We start from the raw sequence: 22998 nt of genomic DNA, 5'->3' as shown, positions 1-22998 counted from the left end.
AGTCTGGCAGTGGGAGCAGTGTGACAGGTCAAGTGTTAAGAAGGGAGATGGCGAGGGGAAAGAAACTGTTCCTGTGTCGGGTGGTCCTGGTCTGCAGGCTTCTGTACCGTCTGCCAGAGGGCAGCAGATCAAAAAGTCTGTGTGCAGGGTGTGAGGGGTCTGTGATGATTTTCCCTGCCCGTTTCCTGGTTCTTGAGCGGCACCCCCCTGCCCTCCTGGATGGCAGGGGGGATTCGATTCTGAGAACTCACGGCAGTGTGCCTCCCCGAGATGTTATTCTGAGCGAGCCCTTCCGAGATGTATCCAGTCTGCAGTCAGAGATCTTATTCTGAGTATCCACAGCAGCCGTAGTCTCTCCAAGATCTTATCCGTGCTGACTCAATGAGCCCATTTTGAGAAACTCACGCCTCTCCCATCGTTCCAATCCCAGCGGGCAGCCTTGTGGGGGTTTGAACAGCCGGTTCCGCTTTCTCAAGCCAGCTCCGATCAGCCAGAACCCTGTTACCATGGTTCCAAATAGGTAGATATCTTCAGCACGCAGACTCACCCGAGCCCAAACTTCTCGTTGAGAAATTGCATTTAGGGACCAGTTTTCAACAGGACAATGACCCCAAACACACCTCCAGGCTGTGTAGTAGAAGAAGTATACTAGATGGCGGCGCGCACAGACGCAGCGGCTCTATGCTCTCCACTTGGGTGCCTTTCTTTTTTGTTTCTCCACTTTTTCTTCTTCTTTTGTTTTCCTTATTGTGAAGCCAAATTTTCCTACAACCATCTGGAATTATGCAAGATCGGATATAACAGCCAGATCCCCATTACCAGTGATTATCAGAGGGTGCACAACATCCCCCCGGAGATAGCGAGAACATCGGGTGCTCCGTGGATTGTTATCGGCTCTGCCAAGAAACGCAGGCGGCGGAAGGAACGCAAACAAAAGCGGGGATGCCTGTCGGGCCTGCTGGCCAGGCTAAAGAAGCAGCCTTTCAAACCACCGCTCCCGAGCATCTTTCTGACCAGCGCACGGTCGGTCGTCAACAAAATAGAAGAACTGAACCTACTTCTCGCCGCACAGCCAATCGTCCGTGACTGCTGTGTCCTGGTCGTCACGGAGACATGGCTCACTCCGCGAGGCTCCTGCCTACGACAGCCGTAACGCTCCGACAATCCATCAAGCGGTGGTAGCTTAGCAAAGTCGTACTGAAACATCTGACAGATTTTCGAGCGCCGTGCACATAAAATCGTTTCGAGGTCAGTAAACACAACCAGAGTTCATACATAAGGCACACGGGGTTATAAGGGGCTCTGTCGACTTTCAGAAAAATCAAAGGATTGATTTTAAGTGCGCCGTATTTTCCAAACAACACGGTAATAACGACGGCCCGCTAGCATGCTCTACCAAAAATAGTGCTTTGTTGTGTATCTGACGGACAAAAGCTAAACCAGTTCCACACCACTGAAGCTGCAGCATTTTTACAAACCAGTTCTGGTTCATCCGTTTCATTTAGCGATCCACTTTCGCTCTTCTCATTCTGCGTCATCATCCAATTCCACCTGTGATCTTGTGTCACCATTGCTCTCTGAGCTTTGTGTTGCTTCTTCTGTCACCTGACAAATAGGACATACATGACAATAAGAATAAAATGTGGAGCTGCTTCAGTGTGTCTGTCACTTTGTGCAGATCTTGACTGATCAGTAATGTTTGTAGGCTGAGTGCATTTTTAAAACAAGTTGTGCAAACTGCACTACAAGGTGGAATATTTGCAAAATCATAACTATGACCTATGAATACGTCAGTGCCATTAAGATGAAATTCTTGTGTCACCAACATTTTAACGTTAGGCATATAATTCTAACAGCCTCTGTAAACTAATATCCTGGCTGCTCGAGGCTGCTGTTTTCTCTGACAGCTTCACTTAGATTAGAATTAGAAACGCTGCTCTGAGACTGAGAGAACTAACAGTGCTGCATGTTGTGCTGTTAGTTTCCAAAACACGTTATTCATGGTTACATACAGTTTTAGACTGATGTGGGCCAAAGCCTAGCATAGCCTGCAACGTTATTGTGACGGACACATTTTATGTGTCAGACCCAGGACCCTGAGCAGTTATGGACTAATATTATAATGTATGTATTTTGTATTGCTGTCCCTCGTTCTCCCTGCTTGTAGACGTGTGTGTGTGTGTGTGTGTGTGTGTGTGTGTGTGTGTGTGTGTGTGTGTGTGTGTGGCCCTGGCAGGTGATTGGCCACACCTGCAGCTGATCAGGCCTGTCGGAGGAGCTATTTGAGAGTGTGGTGGAGCTCTCTCCGACGCTGGATCATTGCGTGGCTTCACGTCAGTCTCTCGACCAGTTCCTAGTTTGAGTCTGCTGCATTATTGTGTGTCTGACGGCTTCCTCTCTCTTATGTCCCCAGGAGTTACGGGGAGACGAGAGGACAGCGAGCACGGGGTGCTCATCACGGAGAAGCGGAGACAGGAGCACTAGCACTGGGAAGAGGACACGTCACGGGAGTCGGGAGAGCACGGGATTTATTGTCATGTCTGTCCATCGCTGTAAATAAACGCACTGCTTGTACATAGAGCACCGCGCCTGTGTCCTCCTTCCCTACACCCCCACGGTCTGCCAGCCAGACCGTGACATTATGAGTGAACTTGGCTTTAAGTGACTTACAGGTTTCTCTGAAAAAGACTTTCTTATATCCAGGTTCTTCCTCTTTGCTGCCGTCCTCCTCTCCTCCTGGGAGCGCAGGCTTGCCGCTGCTAAAACTCAACGGAGCTCCCTGAAAGGTTCAGCCAATCACATTGGCCATATTTGTCACATGAGGTAGGACTCCAGTACAGGACGTAATTTAACTCTTTCGGCACCGCTGGGTGAATGAGACGTTGACAGATTTTTTTTTCTTCTTTCTATCAGGTTTGCTTTTCTTTACTCGAAGAGATCAAATTATTGGTGAGGACAATTCAATAATCGCTGGATATTGGTGGGGACATGTCCCCTCCGTCCATGCCAAATCGACGCCCTTGCCCGAATCGATTCAATCCATGATTCGATTCGATTCGATTTGGGGAAATTTTGCCTCAGACAGTCAGCAATATTATAATTTAGATCATACCCCCCCCCCCCCCCCCCCCCCACACACACACACAGCCTTATGGGTACAGTAGTCTCCCGCTACACCTCCTTTTAGCTAAAGACATACTTCATAATGACTCACTCAGCTCACAAGAACAGGAATGCAGAGCATTATCAAACGTTAAAATGATACACATCTCTCACTTGTTCACTTACATTTAAACGAAACACATAATTGTAAACATCTCTAACAGCCTAAGCCAGCTTTGAATAGGGCCTGAATGGATAACTTCAGAGAATTACACATCCAATCTTACACGAGGTCTCACCGCTCGACCAGATCTGGTAACAGTCCCTGTTGGTGTGAGGTGGCTCCTATTTCTCCTTAGAAAACCTGTCTGTCTCTACCACATAAGATCTGGGAGCACTGGCAGGTCCAACTACTGCTCCAGTGGTTCCTTCAGTAGTAATCTACACCTTCTGTCCTGACTCTATGTCTGCGGTTGTAGTGTTTTGCCTGCTCACGCCTCCCCTCCTCATCCTTCTCGCGAAAAGCCTGTAGGTCGGGCCACTTTGGCACCAGCTTCGCAGCAGCTTGTGGCAGAGAGGTACGCAGGTGTCTCCCCATGAGCAACTGTGCCGGTGAGAGCCCATGTTCCAGTGGGGTGGCCCTGCACGCTAGCAGTGCTCTGCTGTAGTCACAGTCCTCTCAAGTCTTTAATGGTACGATCAGCGCGTTCTGCCTCCCCGTTGGCTTGGGGGTACCTGGGGCTGCTCGTTTCATGTGTGAACTGGTACTCTTTAGCAAAGTGCTTGAACTGTTCTGATGAAACTTGCGGCCTGTTGTCCGATACCACAGTCTCGGCAACTGCATGTCTTGCAAAGGCCTCTTTTATAGCATTAATAGTGACCTCTGCTGTTGTGTCTCTCAGTTCAGCAAGTACCAACGACCAGATTTGGTGTGTGGTAGTAACAGGCAAATGAACTTTTTTTTTTTAATGATTTGAATATATATGAATGCTTGTGCATAAATACACAAACAATACACATATGCTTTCATGCTTTCAATTGTGTAATTTACGTGATCTAGGTCAGCGGTCTCCAACCTTTTTTGCACCACCGACCGGTTTATGCCCGACAATATTTTCACGGACCGGCCTTTAAGGTGTCACGGATAAATACAACAAAATAAAACTAGTACCGGTACCGAAAAAGAAGATTTATTCATAACACACGTGAAAAGACCCAGGAAAACCGAGTTAATGATAAAAACGATAACAAAATAACGCTGAAAAGCGATAAAAACCCTGAAAACCAGACATTTCACACCTGAGCCTCAACTCTCGCGGCCCGGTACCAAACGACTCACGGACCGGTACCAGTCCGAGGCCCGGGGGTTGGGGACCGCTGTTCTAGGTAGCTCTGTTTTGGAAGTTCAGTTCAAGCTAGAAATGTGCTTTGGAGTTTGTACGTGTTTTGTCTCTAGGGGCCACCACATATATTTCTATTTACATTCAGGTGACAGCAATCCATGGATGGTTTCGACATGCAAGAGGATATTTTCCCCGGTGCCCAGCGGGAGAAGACACTGCTTGCGATGTCGATGAGGTCCTGTGGCCAGACCCCAACAGACGGCGGGATCCATGAGCCCACGTATGCACAATTGTCATGATTTTTTGTGTGTACAGTATAGTGTTTTTTCTATTACTGTATTATGTTTGTGTTTTGCTTTATCTGAATTCATGGTGCTGCAGTGGACAATATTGAGTAGGCCTATTTGCTTTTTTTGGTTGTTTGTGTCTCCTGAAAATGTGCCTTCAGAATAAACAATGACAATGAAAGACTGCAGTGTTTTATATGAAGTAGACTAGTGTGTCCCCCTGATCTGATCTGCATGTGATGCAAGTATGTGTCATTTTGTCAACAGAGTTACATCTTGACAGAGGAATGTTAGGTTTTGACAGCAGAGTTTCAGTTTGGCACAGATGTGAATGGTATATTTTGATGTGTCCTGTTTACTTGTGTTTAGAGTTTTGGCACAATGAGCGACGTTTTGCAAAATGTGTTCAAGCAACGGGCAAAAACTGTAACATGTTTTTCACCAAAGATTTCAGCAATTATAAAAATTCAACTCAAGCTATTCAGCTATTAGCATTCACACTGCATTTTCTACAGGAAGTACATTTTATATACCAGTTTCAGTTCAAAGTGCATTAAAAATAATAAATAATTATTAAAAATAATACCATCAATATGTTACTGCACTACACTTACTGGACTTGTGGAAGTATTTTGAGAACCATAAGAGATTCTTACAAATGTTTGAAAGAAAAAAAATCTTTAACATAGCTGGAGACTCGTGTAGAAATATGAATGAGTTTATAAAGTTTCTGTCATGGTGTGCTGTGACAGGCAGGTAGTAGGACCCAAACACAGGACTCTTATGTGGAATGAAACTTGAATCGGCAGCTTTTATTGCTGGAAACTCAGGTGGACTCAAGAAACTACAAACTAAGAAACAAGAACTAGGAAAACAAATCAGGAACTATGAACAAGAATCAAGTAAAGAACACGGAGGAGAAAAAACACCCAGCCCACTGAAAACTAAAGAAACCCCCAAAAACATGAAGAACAATCATTAAGGAACATATTTACATATTTAGAGTTACTGCAACACCAACACTGGGTCACAGCTTCAGTGTCAGTCGGTGACTTTTGGTCTGCAACAGCAGCAGAACAGACTCCTCAGTCTTTTGAAGAAGCCCTTTTTCTTCTTCTTGATCTGACGGTCTTCGGACTTCATGCTGGCTTCAGGTTCTGGAAAAGGTTCCTCAAAGGGAACATCAGGAACCGGCCCAATTTCAGAACAAGATCCGTTGATCATATGATCTTCACCTTCAACACAGGATTTGGACTCGCCATAGGGTTCCTCACAGGGAGCGTCGGGCTCTGCAACACTTTCTGACAGAGCTCCTTCGATCGTAAGGTCTCGAGTACTCAGACTGGATGCCCTTTCAGAAAGAAGTTCCTCACAGGGAACGTTGGGCTCTGCAACACTTTCTGACAGAGCTTCTTCGGCTGGTGGAACATTTGCCACTGAAAGGCCGTCAGAGGAGCGCTCACCATTTGTGCTCTTCACATCAGGACTTGAAGGGGGCTCAAAGATTTCACATATCCGGATCCTTGCTACATCAGCAATGGTCTTCAGCAACAGGGGTGCAAAGTTTGCAACTTGGATAGACAGAATTTCTTCAGGAAATTTCTGTCTAATCTCCGTCAGGATGCTGTCGACCAGATCGTCTCGGATAGAGCGGGTGAAGACGGCCTGTGTTTCCATCGCCGTGAGGCTCTTGGAGACACGATCTAAAGTGGCCTTGGTGACACTGGTGGAGAGGATACTTAGACTCTGGGAGGCCATGTTTAGGAGGGGACGAGGAGGAAGCTCCCAGAAGCCCTGGAGAACGCGGGGAACTACCTCGACCACTACCTCCTGCGCGGTGAGCAGTTTGCTGTTAGGCTGTTCCTGCTGCTTCTTTTTCAGGATTTCAACGTAATCCTTCACCGCGCTGAGGAGTTTAGGTGCTCTGTAGAAAAACATGATAAGAGTTATCTGTTAAACATATTCAAAGCATCATTTAAATATTGAAACACTGTAGCTGGACTGTTAACCCTGTAACCACCTTTGTATCATACATGAGTTTCTGAGACCTCGATCTCATCAACATGATCAATACTTGCTATAATTTCTAAATGTTGTGGACAAAACTCTTTTTTAGTCTAAAGTTAACATTGTCGTTAACAAAAAGTTGCCAAAAACACCCAGTGTATCAAATGTGATACAAAAAATAAATACACAATAAAAGTAAATCATACACAACATGACATAGCAAAGAACTCATGTGTGGCTTTTGTTTAAAGGGTTGATAAACATCTCAGTTCCAAAGAATCTGAATTTTCTGGCTGTTTTTTGATGGGTTGGGTCTTACAGGGTTAATAACTGTATGTTACATGTGACTCACTGAAATTTAGGAGGTACGGCCTCTGGGAACTGAAGAAGCAACCTGGCTTCAAATTCAACGTCCCTCATTTTATTGCTGACGTTCACCGCCCACACCTGAAACAGAAAACACATTTACAGTGCGCTTATGTGTAAAGGTTATGTGCACGTAATGAAAAAAAAGTCTTGTGGGTTTTCTCGTCTTACCAGCCTTAGAAGAGGTTTGGCTTCCTCTTCGTCAAAATCCTCTAACTCAAACTCCCACAGCCTTCAAAAGAAAGCAAAGCAGAGGTTTTCTCTCAGCACTTACACGTCATCACAAACAGACTTTCAGGTGTGACAGTAACTCACTGCTCTCTGAGCGTCTCCCTGCTCTTCTCCACCAAAAGATCTCTCAGATCTTCAGCAGTGAGGTTCGGTGGAATTAGATCTTCCTGCTGAAGTCTGAGAAACTCCGTCATTATCGCAACCTAAAAGTAAAGGAGACATTTAATCACCACCACTCTCAGGTCCTCAGAAATGACCTGATATTTTCTGTCAGCTTTGGTTTGCATGAATCTGGGTCTAACCTGAGCCTTGTAGCCCGGAAGATACCAGCAGATCTTTACAGCTGTTTCATAAATCGGTGTGTTGAACAACACCTGTCAAAGAAATAGCAATTTAGTCATTGTTACTTAAAATGATTCTCAGTTTGTCAACTTTTAAAACGACATCAAATTCTTCAAATTACTGAAATGCAGTAAAAGCAAAAGCGTCACATACCCTGATAGGCTTATAGATTCCTTGACTCTTTTCCATTTAAACGTGTTCAAATCAAAGTCAGGAAGAAAAACGTCAACTGCTCTCCAACGATGGCGTACGGGGGATCTGGACCTGAAAATGCTCTCAGCTCGGTGGTCTCGCACAGATGAGCTCTTTTGACAGTCTGATGTTTATTTATGAATGCAGAATTTCTTGAGCAGTCACCATGGAAACTTGATGCAGCTTCATGTTGTTAAATTAAAAGTAAACACTGTGTATTTTGCACTCCACTCCACTAAACTTATCATATAAGTAAATAAAGTGTGGGTTAGGTCCCTCCTGTGGAAAGAGCCACACAAACCGATGGATCAGAAAAGACAAAGTCAGCTACAGCATGCCTTTTCATATTATGTGCCTGCTTATCTCCATTTCTTTACAGTAGATGGGAACTTTTGCAGTAAAGCAATGGCTTACAAACAGTGGACTGTGGACTAATGCAGACATCTGAAGCCTGACAGCAGCTGGTATATACACAGCTTTGGACAAACTGGCCCTTTAAACAGCCCAGAGGAAGAAGAGACCTCTGCGTTATCAGTGCAGCCTAAAGCACAATAATAATAATACTATTAATATGATTTTTAGAGCAATAATGCCCCCAAATAATGAAGTCATTAATTACACATCCGTCATGCTTCACAGGAGGTCAGGAGTGACCGATGAACGTGATGCTACATTAGAGTCTGTCCTATGAGTTCAGCAGGAGGAGGTGAACCCACAGCTGGGACCAGTTCTCTAGTGGGTCCAGTATCATACTTGTGTTCATCCTGGTCTGAACCTGGTCAGAAGAACTGACTTCACTTTTGAAAATTCAATACTTATAAAAGGTAACCCCAAACAGTCTACAACGGCTGTTTTCTGTCCACCGAAGCAAATTTGATTGACGAGGTTTTTGTACCTTCACTTCTCCAAAAAGCAAATAAAGAGATTAAACAAAGATTTACTGAACGACCGTCAGAATTCCCAGAGCTAACGTAGATCGCTTTATGCTCTTGAGTCAGGAGGGATAAGAAAAGTGACTGCAAACATTGTGGAACGATTCATAGCGTTTGATTGCTTGTGTGAATGTATTAAACAGGAAACCAGGAGCTGCAGAAACCCAGTAATGCTGAAGACGCATGCGTGTGCGTTTATTACAGGTTTTTCTGAATGCTTAAACCCTAACTGTGATTCTTACAGCACAATTCCTAAAACTATTGATACTTATAGCAAAACCACTCACTGAGTGTGCAAAACTAAAAGCACAAACACTGCTTTGCACTCAGTTTGCAATTTTGTAACACACACTTTGCAAACCTGTAGCTACAATCCACTGCACAGCACTCTTTTTGCAGAACTGTAAACACAACTCACTGCTTTGCACTCAATTTCCAAATGATCAACGCACTCCTAGCAAAACTATACACATTTATGGCCATTATTTACACTATTTTGTCAACTGTCTGGCACACTGCCACATGTGAAAGCTTTTTTAGATAATTAGTTCACTTTGCAATCAGCCTAAGCACTATGATACAGGTAAGCTCTGTGTGTGGAGTACAATGGAGGGAGCAGGAAGAGTGAGAGGAGGCCGAGGAAGAGGACGTGGAGGTGAAGAAGTAGGATGAAGAGGACGACAAGGACAAGGAGGAGCAAGAGGAGGACGAGGAGGGGGGAGAGGATGGGTAAGAAGAGTAAGAAATAGAATTGCTGATGACATCAGAGCTACAATAGTGGACCATGTCATCAACCGTGGAGTGACCCTGAGGGAAGCTGGCCAACGTTTTTTTTGGTTTTTCTCAAACTTAAGTAACTGAAACCTTTCATTGAACTACAGCAGAAACAGATTGGAAATGCCAAGTTATTCTAACACTAGTGGACTTGTTAAACAAAACATTTGTTTCACTTCTTTCTCAACATGCAGCACCATTAAGAACAGTGGACCAGCATAGTTGGTCTGCATGAGCACACTTACTGCAACAGTTGTACATGCTGAAACTGGTTGCTGGCAGCTGATGTGAAGAAATGTCTGGACACATCAAAAGTTTTCTTTTTCATTTTTTCCCTCCCTTGGATAACATACACATGGCAAATAAAAACATGTAACTAGGGTGACGTGAAGTGTGTATCATCAGATTTAACTAAAATATAATGAGGCTGTCCATCTGTGAAGTAATTGTTCCTTCAAAAACCACTGTGACAACAGATTTTATTTCATTCATTTGATGGTTTTCTATTCTGTATACTGGAACTTTTTAATAGCCCCCCTGTCCACACATCCTTGACATGAGACTTTCTGCAGAGTTGCACATGATGAATGCACACAAAACTTAAAGTGTTGCTGTCATATTTTTTTGGATGTGGTTTGTTGTCATAATCAAGAACGTGTCTTATTTTTTTATTTGTTTTGTTGCTGATCGGCCATTGGACTGCTGAGCCTGCAGTGAACAGCCAGTCACTGACTCTTGATGCTAGAGCAAGGACAACTGAGCTCTCTCTCTCTCTCTCTCTCTCTCTCTCTCTCTCTCTCTCTCTCTCTCTCTCTCTCTCTCTCTTTTAAATAAATAATACGTTCGAGCTGTTTATGTTTTTGACTTGTTATGGACTATGACTGGCAATGGGAGGGCTGGCGGACTCATATTATGGAGGTGGAGGGTAGACACATTTTGTGTGCAAGAGACCACATACTACAGTGGTGATTGACACAGACTTCAATGGACATTTAGGTGAAGGGAACAGAGGTTATGAGGTGTTGGGTAGGTGTGGTGTTTAGGAGAGAAATCTAGAAAGACAGATGTGGGGCAGATTTTCCAAGTGGAAATGGCCGTGGTGCACACATACTTCAAGAACAGGGAGGAACTTGTAGAAATATATGAAAGTGGAGGAAGCTGCACACAGGGCAACTAAATATTATGCAGAAGGTGAAATCAAAAAGACAGGAGACAAGGAGGTGTCAGGGAGAATGCAGCTATGCAGCATCAAATGGTAGTTTGAAGGATGAGTTTGGACATCAAGAAGAGGAAGTGAGTGAAGGCAGAGACATGCAGGAGTATAAACAGGCTCTGGGTAGTAGGGAAGACTTACCAGATGGCTGGGATAGTACAGCTTTATTGAGATAAACTGCCAAGAAGGGGTTTGACGTCTTCTCTGCACAGAAGTGATTTTGAAAGTATCTGAAGGAAGAGATTTACAAAGAAAAAGAAGTGTAGTTAGCGAAATGAAGAAAATAGACCAAGAAACTGGGAGGCTAGGCATGTAGCAGAAAGAGGTGACAAAGGAAAAGGCTCAGTGCCACGTATGTGAAGCTGGACCCCAAGGAAATGAGGGAATGAGACTTGCTAGGCAGAGAGTGAGTTTGAATGGATGTTCAAACCCAAAAAAAAAAAGATATATTCACATAACATAGATTGAAAGAAGCTGCAGGTGGCACAGCAGCTTTAATGTCTTCCAGACAGGAAGTTTTGGAAAGAAATATCATCATTTCCCAGATTTTACTATCTTAGTGTTCTGTAACAAAATCACTGTTGTGCGCATGGTGTTAGAGATGATGATGATTACAAACAAACTTAATGTGCTAGTCGTGCTTTTCTTGAGGGATTTGTCCTTCCACCAGTTTTCATGTCATTGGAATCATTTGTATTCACTGATTCTGGCACTTATTTCATCAAACCAAACTCCAAGTAAATACTTTCGGCTTTTTGGTTTTGTCAAATGAACTAATGTAAAGAGTGCCTGGCTGTGCACTACACCACGCAGTGGGAATTTGTCTTCTCCAGTTAAATTCAGGATTAACTTGCTTTATAACACAGACCTCAAAAGTAACCGTTATAACCCCAAACACAAGAAAATGTGATCTACAGCACAGTGAGAACTGGCAACGCTTATCTGGAGGGGTCAGAGTGAATGAACTGGACACCTGTAGAAGCAGGATTTGATTTCCACTGATTTCCTTTCTGATCTGATACCGATACTCTGAACAAAAACTTATTTTTTTTACTCTATCTTTTATTTTATCTCAAATTATAGCGTCGTAATGATCACAGGACATCAGATTACTTGTTCTTATCACTTAATGATGCAGAATTATCATATAGAAATGAAAAACCTGAAGTTGTGGCTATTTGTTGCCTGCCTGCAGCATTAAAGGACTCCGTGAGAGACGTCTGTCTCGCCCTGGCAGCACCTCTCCCTCTCCTCCTCTTCAGTTCCCCTCAACATACGCTCGTCATATTCTGTGATGTGATTCACTCTGAGGTGTTTGACCAGGTCAGCGGTGTTACCACAACACCTCACATTCTTGCCACATGTATGGCAAACCACGTCTCAGCTGTTCGTGGAGGTAAAATACGTCTGCACATGACTCTGTTTACGCTCAGCCATTGTTGTGAGTGTGCACGCCAAGGGGCCGGACACAATGACGGGTATCGGAGGAATCGATATTTCAGTATCGATCCGCACATCACTAGTTGAGATACGTTTTAAAGTAGTCCCAAAAAACAAATGCATATTTTCCCGAACCACTGTTCCTTGACTAAGGTGGATAACGTGATGAGGTCAAGGAAGGGTGTGACGGAGATTTGATTGAAAAACTTTGTCGTCCGTTAAAGTTTCACGTTGGCTTTTTCATCTTGAAAGCCCTCTCTGCTCGTGTCCAACCCGGGTGAACAATCACAGATGTGAGAAATGTAAACAAACCGTCCACAGAACGCTGATCAGGTTATTTTAAGCGCAAGAAAACAAAAACGTTGCGCTCACCGTCGGCGTCACGGACGAGGCCTGGGGGTCCGGGCCCGTCCACAAAGGTCATTGTAACACAAATCATACGATTGCTAATGAAAATGCTATAAAGCTACATCGCAGATAAGTCTCTGGAGTAACAATCAAGGCCATGTTAGTTATTTGATGAATAGTATCTGTGCCACTCATGGCGCATGACTGAGGAGGACGTTGACCTCTGCAAGTCAGGAAAGTCTGCTGCTCATTGTATAAATATGAGATGTTTTTCAAAAACCAGCCATCATCTCGGGAGGCTGACTCCAAAGTACCATCTCACTTCAAACTTGCAAAACAAGTCGAGTCGATGCGAGCGCACTGCTTGTTTCTAGTTAGTCTTTAAGGATGACAGCATTAGTCTGCTCCTTTGTATGAAATAAAGTGAGTCGAGTCCATGTGGTCTGGCACCCACCCACATTTCTCTGCTAGTGATCCATGAGGACTCCACCTTGTTGCCAGTTCTCTTGTGTGGAAGCTTCAGGAAATGACAGCTTCACTCTGACGTGTGTGAGCTGTGTGAGGTCTGTGGTTAGAAGTTTACAGTGTTTGCTCTTTGTGTCGTCTGTAATATGCTCTATGGCTTTAAAAAAATGGCCACATGTTTCTGTAGCTGAATTTGTCCATCTCTGACCTTCTGAGACTGTATTTTCAAACAGGGACGTTCTGACTTTTCTTCACCTTGTACTTCATTCTGCAAATGTTTCATACTCTATTAGAGTTATTACATTATTCTGTTATGCTATAAAATCAACCCCCATATAAGATCGTACTTAAGAAATACATTTAAAAAACCTTCCTGTGCAAATAACCCAAGTTATCTAGAAGAAATAAAAACTGCACCGCAAACCAAACTCAGGTGTTCGACCTGTTGAGCTCGGGAAACTAACTGGTGTTTCATTTTAGTGAGTGCTTTGTTAGATTCCTTCATTTGAACCAAATGAAGTTGATTAAAGTTGATGCATTGATGTGTTTGAAGTGTTTTGTTAGTTGCGATGGATCTCCTGCTGTCTTTTTTCCTCATTATTAAAAGAGGATTTCTTTGAATTTCAAACATCCATTTCCTGTTTATCTGGTCCCGGGTCACAGGTGCAGCAGTCTAAGCAGAGAATCCCAGACCTCCCTAAACAACCACTTCCTCCAGCATATCCAGGACAATACTGAGGCATTCCCAGGCCTGCTGAGAGATATAACCTCTCTAGTGTGTCCTGGGTCTGCCCTGGAGACTCCTCCTCATGGGACATGCCCCAAACACCTCACCCAGGATATTTTTAATGAAAACATCACAAATAAGTCGTCAGGTCTGATGGTCACATTTGTGAGATTCAACCACCATAAAGCAGAGATCACACAGGACACACTGTGTAACCCTCAGCTCAGGTGTGTTCAGGACATTTGCTTGGAAGAAGCCGTCTGTGGATAAATCCTGCTCTCCACCTCAGCTGTCAGGTTTATCCAGAGAACGGCCGTCCTGACTTCCAGCAGCCCCACAGTCCTCGTTTCTAATAAACTGGCATCACTGAAATGAACTGTCTGCCTCGCTGTTCAATAATCTGCTCTTTGCCAATTTCCCAGCAGAACCTTCCACTCATATCAGCATTTTTCTGTGATTCTCACATTAACTAAACATAAAAAGCTGAAGCCAACCTCAGAGTTCCCCGTAGTGAGGAAGAGTTTCCTCTGAGCCACAGCTGAGTTTGATGCGTCCACAAAGGAAGACTGACGGGAGGACAGACTCTGGGAGAAAGGCAGATATTAAAAGATATGAATACAAAGTACGGTGCAACAAACAGGACAGCAGATTATGAAGAGCGGTTAGACCTTCATGTGTCAGTCATTGAAATGTGATCAAAGTTACCTGTTTGACATCCTGATAGAAGAAAATCAGCTTCTTGGATCCGTTTGCAGCAAAGAATTCATGGATCAGACTGAACTGGAAGAATCAGACATTAATGACTCAAAGGTTCAACTCTGAGGAAGGATCACGTCTCTGAACTTACTCTGTCATCAGAGACGATGGCGTCTTCCACCGCCGCCTCCTCCAGGCTGCCGGCGTCGGCCAGCCTGCTCATCAGGTATTTATGTCGGGCATCCAGAGCTGCCCGCCGTTCCTCCTTCACGGCTCTCGCCTGTTTGGCTACTTCTCTCCTCGCCTCATTGGACAGCAGCATCGTCCTTTTACCAGACACCTGGAGAAACATCAGCTCAGTCTACAGACGCAGAGACCAGTGAGAGCTTGGCCCAAACATCTGCAGGTTTCTGAGGACCACGTTTGACCCTGACTGGAGGCATCGATTCTGAGTGTGACTGCCTAAACTGAGCTACTGTCCCCCCTCCACTGAGACGTTGTCCTGTGATGTGTCATGGGGGGAAGTGTTCCTCACGGTTGGACTCGTGAGAAGTTCAGTCAGTTTATTCAAACTTTAAAAAGACGCATTTTCAGTCTCTGGATTTCAGCAGAAACTAATGTGAACACAGCACTTTTTGATTGAGTATAAAAGGATGAAAGAGTCAGTGATTAGTAACATTGTTGCTGACTGATGCTGTTGTAGAGCTGTCTTTGGATCCTCACCTTCCTGGAAGCCTTCCCTGGATTGCTCATATATCATTAACTTGTTTGTGTTCAGTAGAATCAGGTGTTGTGGATGCAGGTCGTAGCTGTGTGAGGCCTGTACAGTCAGCGCTGTGTGAGCGCTGTGTAACGTTAGCTTAGACTTCTTTCTGTTGTTATCATCCTTCAGGTTAATGTTGTTTTCATTATGCATCACAGGAAGTGTGGGTGGCTGTTAGCCTCACAGCTCATGGAGAGTTGCTGCTGCTCTGCCTCCTTTTTGATGTTTCTGCTCTTTGTGGCTTTGTGTTACTTTGTGTCGTGTCTGAAACAAAGTGAGTCCATGTTACTAACTGTAGTCGGCTCTCTGTCTCGTGCACAGCTGACTGTTGTCTGAATGAAAGTATTTTTGTACTTTGTGTAATCTGTTGGGTCTTTGAGCCCTTTTTAAACAGCATATGAGCCATATGTATGTGTGTATATGAAAGGTTGTTTGTAATACATCAAATTGTTGCTTATTCTAGAGCTGCTGCTGTGCCTGATTGGTCTACTCGCTCGAAACTGAAGGTTGACTTGATTCTTTTGGTTTTTTACATTTTGTCAATAAACCAACTTCTTTATGATTTGAACGGCGTCTCTGACGTGTCACAGGCCTGTCAGCTTTCTTGGTGATTGGTATAGATTTGAGCTTCATGCTCTGGCTGTTGTTGGGTTTTCCTCTTTCATATTAAAGCTTTTGTCCTACATTTGGCTCTAAAGTCTAATTCTAATCCCAGCACTGTGTCTGGGTGTGTGATGCTTGTTTTCCTGCTCTTTCTCATGAAACAGTCACAACATTCTCAGTCCAACTTTCACTCTTTGCTGCGTTTGCTGCAGCTGCAGTGAACATGGTGCCGTTTGCCTTTAAGAAAGTTGTGCACAAAGGCTTTTTCTCTAGCAGACAGCTGTGTGGCTAAAAGTCAGATCATTTTTTACCACCTCAGTCACACTGGACTGAAACAAGAGTGAAACTAGGAAGAATCAGAGTTTGTCCAGTGACTGCACTGATTTTCTTCATATTCACAAACTGATTCTAAGTAGTTGCATCAGCCAGCTGAAGTCATGTGACTAATGGCTCTCAGCTTCTGTCCTCCTATTCGCCGGTGTCCTTCACCTGTCACACCTGGTCAAGAAAGAGTGAGAATGTTCAGAGCTTTAATGGAAAAGAATATTATTACATATAAAAGGCCTCTAACAAGTATTGTAGTGTTAATCAGGATGAAGTCCATCATGAACACTTCAGAGTGGTTCAGACAGTCGGTGTTTCATCCACAGAGCCTCCAGTCTGCATATCAAAGTATCCTGAGGAATGACAGTGAAGCCCGAGTTCCCCTCATTACATTCATGTGTGTGACTGTGAGGAAAAGGTGATTGTATGAACGTGTGTGAGCGAGTGAATGAGGCTTGTATCAGAGTGGAGATAATGTCAGCGGCACAAGCTGGACGCTGCAGGTGTCACATGTGAATCTGTGCATCAGTGTCTGCACCTTTGTGGAGGTGAAGCTCAGGAGGTTTGGATTTGTTCAAAGCTCTGTCTGCTCCATCTTTCTTTCCCTCAGGCCTCTCCAGATCAGGAAGGAGGTCCTGTTCTCCTTCTCCCTCCTGGATTTCTGGATCCAGGGAAGGATCAAAGTCTCTCAGCCCAGCATCAGAGCTTCTGGCTGGGGGAGGACTGGAAGTTTCAGCTGGAGGCTGAGAGCCTGGATCTGCCATCTGAGTCACAATTCAAATATTCTCAGTAATCTCAAAAAGCAACAGAAAGGTGCCATTTTCATGAGCAGTGGGTTATCCAGCAGTTTGATTCATGTCAGCAGCATTTAGTTTGTAACTGCTGACTCACCTCTGGCTGTGTCCTGCTCTCAGGGTCACAGTGGACACTGTACCTTTGACCGAAGCTGCAAAGACAGTCAGCAGGGGTCTGGATGCATTCAGCACCACGTCCTTGTTGGGCAGACACCTTCAGTGACAGGACAGACAGTCCAAAGTAAGGAGACGTGGGACACAGTGAAGACACAGAAACAGAAACCAGAACTATAATCACAAAACAAACTCAGAAACATAAAGAGTGAATCAGCTGATTCAGTGTTTGTGACAAAAACATGGATCCTGGTTAATAACTTTTATTTGTTTGTTTCTGTATTATTTTGTGTATCGTTCTTATGAGCTGTTGTTTTGTCAGTGAAATATTATTTCATTGTTTTAAGCTTTTTGTTGACTTTGAAGTGCTTAAGTTGATATTTTTGAACATTTAATTTGTTCGATTATTGTCGAGTCGATAAAACTGTCAAACGCACAGCTGCTTCCAGCACGGCCGGAGGAGAGGTGGCCGAGCAGACGCACAACACACACAGCTCACAGGTTTGCATTTCTAGATATTGCAGATGTTGCAGAAATTGAGAGTAAAGAACTCAGAGATCCAGCGCTGTCTCCTGCCCCTTATTTATACACCACAACACAACGACAGGCGTAACTCACACAAACGGGTAACATGAGGCTCAGATGTTTTGGACGTGTTCACATATACTGGACACAGAATGATGAAGATGGAGCTGCAGGAAGGAGGAAAAGAGGAAAAACACAGAAAAGATTCACAGATGTGGTGAAAAAGGACACGACAGCTTCTGTTTGTTAGTTTGGTTTTTCTTTATTTGGTAAAGATTCAGAAATAAAGAGAAGATCACATGTTTGAATATTATATTAACGTTCTGTAATTACAACAAGTTGTAAAATCTTTCCAGAGTGAGACAGAGACTGTGCAGAGACTGTAGAAGGACAGAGCAGCAGCAGAGCAGTCCAGATACACTGATGATCCTCTGTCAGATCCAGAGGGACACACAGGGCTGATGCTGGACTCTACATTGTGTCTGACAGTGGAGCTGTTCTCAGAGCAGTTCACTCTGCAGCACTGACAGTCATCTGCACTTCATTCCTCTGTCAGTCACTGCTGGATGAAGCTCTCCTCTCCACCTCCCAGTAACATGGCCCAGTCAGAGCGTCTCTACACACAAGCTGCTGCTGCTTCAACCTCTCTGGATCATCAGGACACAGCTGCTCCTCTCTCAGCACACACACCGTCCTGTTTACCATCATCGCCTCCACCTGCAGAGAGAAGGAGGAAGAGCAGAGGAGATAAACGAGTGTTTCCAGAGACTCTTCATCAGCTGTCAGTCAGTGATGCAGCACATCCAGTATAAAGAGCAGCAGGGACGTCAGTGCTGGGACTGTACTAGGACTCATTGTTGCTTCACTTTTTCTAATCTTTGGATTTTTATTGAAGTTGCTGAAAATGTTTTTCCCTCCTAGTTTGAGTTTGGACTTTCATTCATTAGAAGAACCTTGGTGTGTCCACTCTGAGCTCTGTAGGAACCCCAACAACAAGCCCAACAATCCAGATGGACGGTTCCAGCTGTTAACTGGAGGAATTCCATCCAAACATCTGCTCTCACTAAATTCTTCCTCACCTACAGACTGTGTTCTTCACTGCTTTAAACTTGGAAATCAATGCAGTCATTGGTCTGCGTGCTGCTTTGTTCAGAGAGCTGATTGGCTGTTGACAGTGTTTGATCAGAGCGTGTCAGCCGTTACTATGGTGACCATAAAGGTGAGAAACAGGAAGTGTTTGTGTCCAATCCTGAAGCCTGTCACCGTTCTCCTCTCACAGCTTCACTGAGAAGCTGCAGCTTTACAGGAAACACTGGATCTTTGTTTCATACTGACTGTGTTTAGTACAATACTGCTGACAGCACCACCCACTCACTCCATCACTCTACTTACTCCAGAGTCTCCAGTCTGTAGTCTGGACTCTGCTGAAGATCAGACAGCTGCTTCACATCTGGATCCTTCAGGTTGTTTCCACACAGGTTCAGCACTCTCAGATGGGAGGGGTTGGACTTCAGTGCTGCTGCCAGATAATCACAGCTGATCTCTGACAAACCACAGTCCCACAATCTGTATAAAGAATGAAAGATGTAATTTTATTAGACAAAGTGCTTGAAATCATTCAGTGTTTCATCATCTGTTCAGAGCTGAAGAAGGTTCAGAATGTAGAAGTTTAGAAAATGGAAACTCCAAACAGCTGAAGCCAACAGGAAGCAGCTTCAAACAGGAAACTGTGCAGAGTTTCAGACTATATGTCCTGATGCAGCCAGTTGGATTTTGGAGATTTGAATCTCTGTTCTGTGACTAAGTCCTTGAATCATTTCTTCCAGTTGGTCCAACAAGACAGACTAAGTATTGGACATGTGTTGTGGCTCCATCAGGGGAGCTTCTAAATGTGATGTGATGGCCCCTCTGGGTCTGTCAGGTCACAGCACTGAAGAGAGCTCAAACTGGGCACACAGCTGTTCCAGTCTGGACCAAAGACTCTATACTGGGACTGAGGGACTGCTTTGACTGCACCCACTGGGACTTTTTAAAGGCTCATGTTCTCACTTAGATCATCGATTTCTACTGACATTTCTTTCTGGGAAAAATGGGGATTACTTTGCAAACAGGAAGTATTTTCCCCAATAAGCAGCCCTGGATTAGTAAATCACTCCAACATGTTCTCAGGCAGAAGAAGCTGTCTTGTTATGAGGGAGAGAAGAAAAAGATTGAGGCACAGAAACCTGTTGAAAGAGAGATAAAGCAGCTAAAATCAGGTGTAAAAGTAAAGCAGAGGATGAGCTGAATAAAGGACACTCAAGGCTGGCTTGGAAAGGAATGAAGTCCATGGTGGGGATGCAGGACAAGGAGCAAAGATGAATGTGATGCTGAATCAGCAGAAGACTTGGACTCATTTGATTCCAGCTTTGATATCATTGATTTCAATGAAGAGCTTTGTGATTGTAGCAAAGGGCTGGTAGCTCTGAGAGTCCCACTGATGAGGTGTTTGTGTGGAAATCTCTTAGTGGGACCAAAGAGAGAAAAAGCCCTGGTCCTGATGCTGTGGGAGGGAAATGATTGAAGTGTGCTGTGAGGAACTGACTGGGAGATTTTCACACATTTTCCAGTCCTCCTTGGAACAACAGGAAGTTCCCAGCATATGGAAACAAAGGTTAAGTGTCCTATGGCACTCAGTGATGATGGTGCGGTGGCCCCACCACCTCCACCTCTTTGTAAAGGAACTAACTGTAATCTGAAGCTTCAAATGGAACTAAGACTTCCTCCACTAGGTGGCAGTGTCTGATGAGAAAGTGTTAGTGGAGCTGGCCTGGAGTCAGAAACAGGAAGATGCAGGATTTGGGCTGAAATGGGCAAAAGTGGTTAGCACTAGTGCCTTAGAGCAAGAAGGTTGTAGGTTGAAGCTTGTTGGTCAGCTGGGCCTTTCTGTGGAGGTTGGATGTTCTCCCACAGTCCAATGAAATGCTGCTTAGGTTCATTGGTGCTTCTACATTGGCTGTAGGTGTGGATGTGAGGGAGTGCTTCTCTGTCGCTCTCTGTTGGCCCTGTGATGGACTGCTCACCTGTGCAGGTGGACCACGCCTCTTGCCCTATGACAGCTAGGGCACAGGCTGCAGCCCTGTGAGCCTAAGCTGAATAAACAGTTAGCAAAAATGATCCATAGATGGCCTGAAATCCCCCAGTTAGCAGTTTGGTAGATAGCTATGACATGCTAATCCCATCCAGCAGCTGTATTCTACCTGTAAGCTGATCCCTGCTGAGCCAAAGCACTTTTTCATATACAAATTACAACCTTTAATAGAAACCTATTGGTCAGCATCTTATTAGCCTGCTGTTAGCTTCATTCCACAGAAAACTGAGAGAAACTAACAGAGTTGATAAAGAATAAAGAGAAATGTGCTGATTTAAAGCCTTTGAAGTGCTTCAGATGATCTCTGTCCACTTCTGTCCACTCATTCATTCATGTAAGCTTTCTAATGCAGCTTTGATCTTCACAGTCTGCTTGATGAAACTCATTCTAACCCTGAATGTCAGAGTGTTCCTCCTTCTCTTTCCCATCATTCATGCTGGCAGTGGAGGAGATTTGGATGTTGGACTGTGTTTTGGATGATGTGTGTATGTTTGTGTTGGACTGCTGTCTGTAAAGCAAACGCACATTTTGCTTTGGATTTCAGTGTCACACAGACTTTAAGGTGCAATGAAGAGTTTGAGAGTTTCACAGTGAATTTTCCAGTGGAGGATTTTTCTTCTTCTTTGAAGGTTTGAAATGTGAACATTGTTCTGCTGCAGTCAATGGACTAAACCAGAGAAGAAGAAAACAGACTTTACCATGAAGATCCTCAGTGTGGATCAGTATAATATCAGCCTGATGTCTGCAGTTTAGTGTCAGCACAACTTTCACATCATATTCATCTCAGCACAACTAAAACATGCTGACTGACCTCAGAGTTTCAAGTTTACATCCTGGACTCTCCAGGAAACCACACAGATGCTTCACTCCTGGATCCTGCAGCTTGTTGTTGATGCTCAGGTCCAGCTCTCTCAGATGGGAGGGGTTGGACTTCAGTGCTGCTGCCAGATAATCACAGCTGATCTCTGACAAACCACAGCTCCACAATCTGTATAAAGAATGAAAGATGTAAGTTTATTAGACAAAGTGCTTGAAATCATTCAGTGTTTCATCATCTGTTCAGAGCCGAAGAAGGTTCAGAATGTAGAAGTTTAGAAAATGGAAACTCCAAACAGCTGAAGCCAACAGGAAGCAGCTTCAAACAAACACAACAAGAGAAAAAACTCTGAATGTTTCACATTAAAGTCGTACATTTCTCATAAAAACAGGACAAAGACTTGAAAAAGTCGTGTTTTTCCTTCCAGGAACCACATGGCTTCACTTTTAAAGGTGAAGTGTGACAGAAATGGACATATTTGAAGTCCAACACCTTTTTCCAGTCACATTATTAAAGCAGACAAACTACAAGCTCATTTTCATTCCAACAAGTCATCTTCTGACCTGGACTAACAACACTGGTCTCTATGTGCAGCTGGCTGTGAGACCAGTGCTCAGGGAGCGTCTACAAAGTGCAACACTGAAAGAACATCACACACTCATTTGCTTCCAGCACTTTCACACAAACATCTACTGTCATTATTGTCACCAAACTCTGTGGATCCTTTATTGCAAATTCAAATGGGATCAAATGGTCAGACAAAAGAGGGTTATGAGGAAATATGATGAAATGTTGTGTATTAGCAGCAAGTTATTGAATCATTTTCCTCAGAAACCAAACAAAATGATTGACAAACATGTTTTTACAAACTCAGTGTTGGACTTGGATCAGCAGGATAAGCTGATGTTTAAAGGCATTTGAGTCTCGCTGTATGAGAGTCCAGTTCTTACTCAATATTTATGGATGATGTTCTTTCAGTGTTGCACTTTGTAGACGCTCCCTGAGCCTCACAGCCAGCTGCACATGGACCAGCTGACATTACCCAGCATTAGAGGCGGCTGTAAAAAATTCATGTTCCCATTTAAATGGTTTTAATTTGAATAAAACGATGTTGATTCATTCAATCCTGAATCGATGTTTAATATAAATGTATTTTGCCAGAATCTCAGGTTAAAGCTCACAAACTATTTCAACAAGCAGCAAACAGCTAAAACAGTAAATGAGAGCAGCTAAACACACAAAGATGGAAACACAGAGCGTGGATCGTTCACTCGACGGCACGTACACGGACACGCCGTCGGGGCTGAAAGTGGACAGCTCACAGATCCTGAAGCTGCAGGTTTCATCTGTCTCCAACCAAAACTGAGTGAAGCAGCAGCAAAAGAAGATCCAAACTCTGCTTCACGTTTGATCAATATGCTCATGAATTCTCTCTGACTTTGGCTGTTCCTGCCTGCACAGCT

The 22998-nt window shown here is 44.0% G+C and overlaps 2 protein-coding genes across 2 annotated transcripts in view; both read right to left on the bottom strand.

Moving 5' to 3' along the window:
• LOC309701482 (uncharacterized protein) overlaps positions 1 to 22998 on the bottom strand; it is a 2150955-nt gene that overhangs the window by 2081987 nt on the left and 45970 nt on the right. The window lies entirely within an intron of this gene.
• Positions 17869 to 21758, bottom strand: LOC309700201 (ribonuclease inhibitor-like; the record flags this gene model as incomplete). Its single annotated transcript, XM_082523649.1, has 4 exons — positions 17869 to 18305; positions 18981 to 19154; positions 21530 to 21706; positions 21742 to 21758. The coding sequence occupies 4 exons, from the start codon at positions 21756 to 21758 to the stop codon at positions 18293 to 18295; spliced, it is 381 nt and encodes a 126-aa protein (XP_082379775.1). The 3' UTR covers positions 17869 to 18292.

The sequence above is a fragment of the Aulonocara stuartgranti genome (genome assembly GCF_965226115.1).
Source record: "Aulonocara stuartgranti genome assembly, chromosome: 23".
In the NCBI taxonomy this organism is placed as follows: Eukaryota; Metazoa; Chordata; class Actinopteri; order Cichliformes; family Cichlidae; genus Aulonocara; species Aulonocara stuartgranti.
This window is presented reverse-complemented; position numbering and strand designations above follow the sequence as displayed.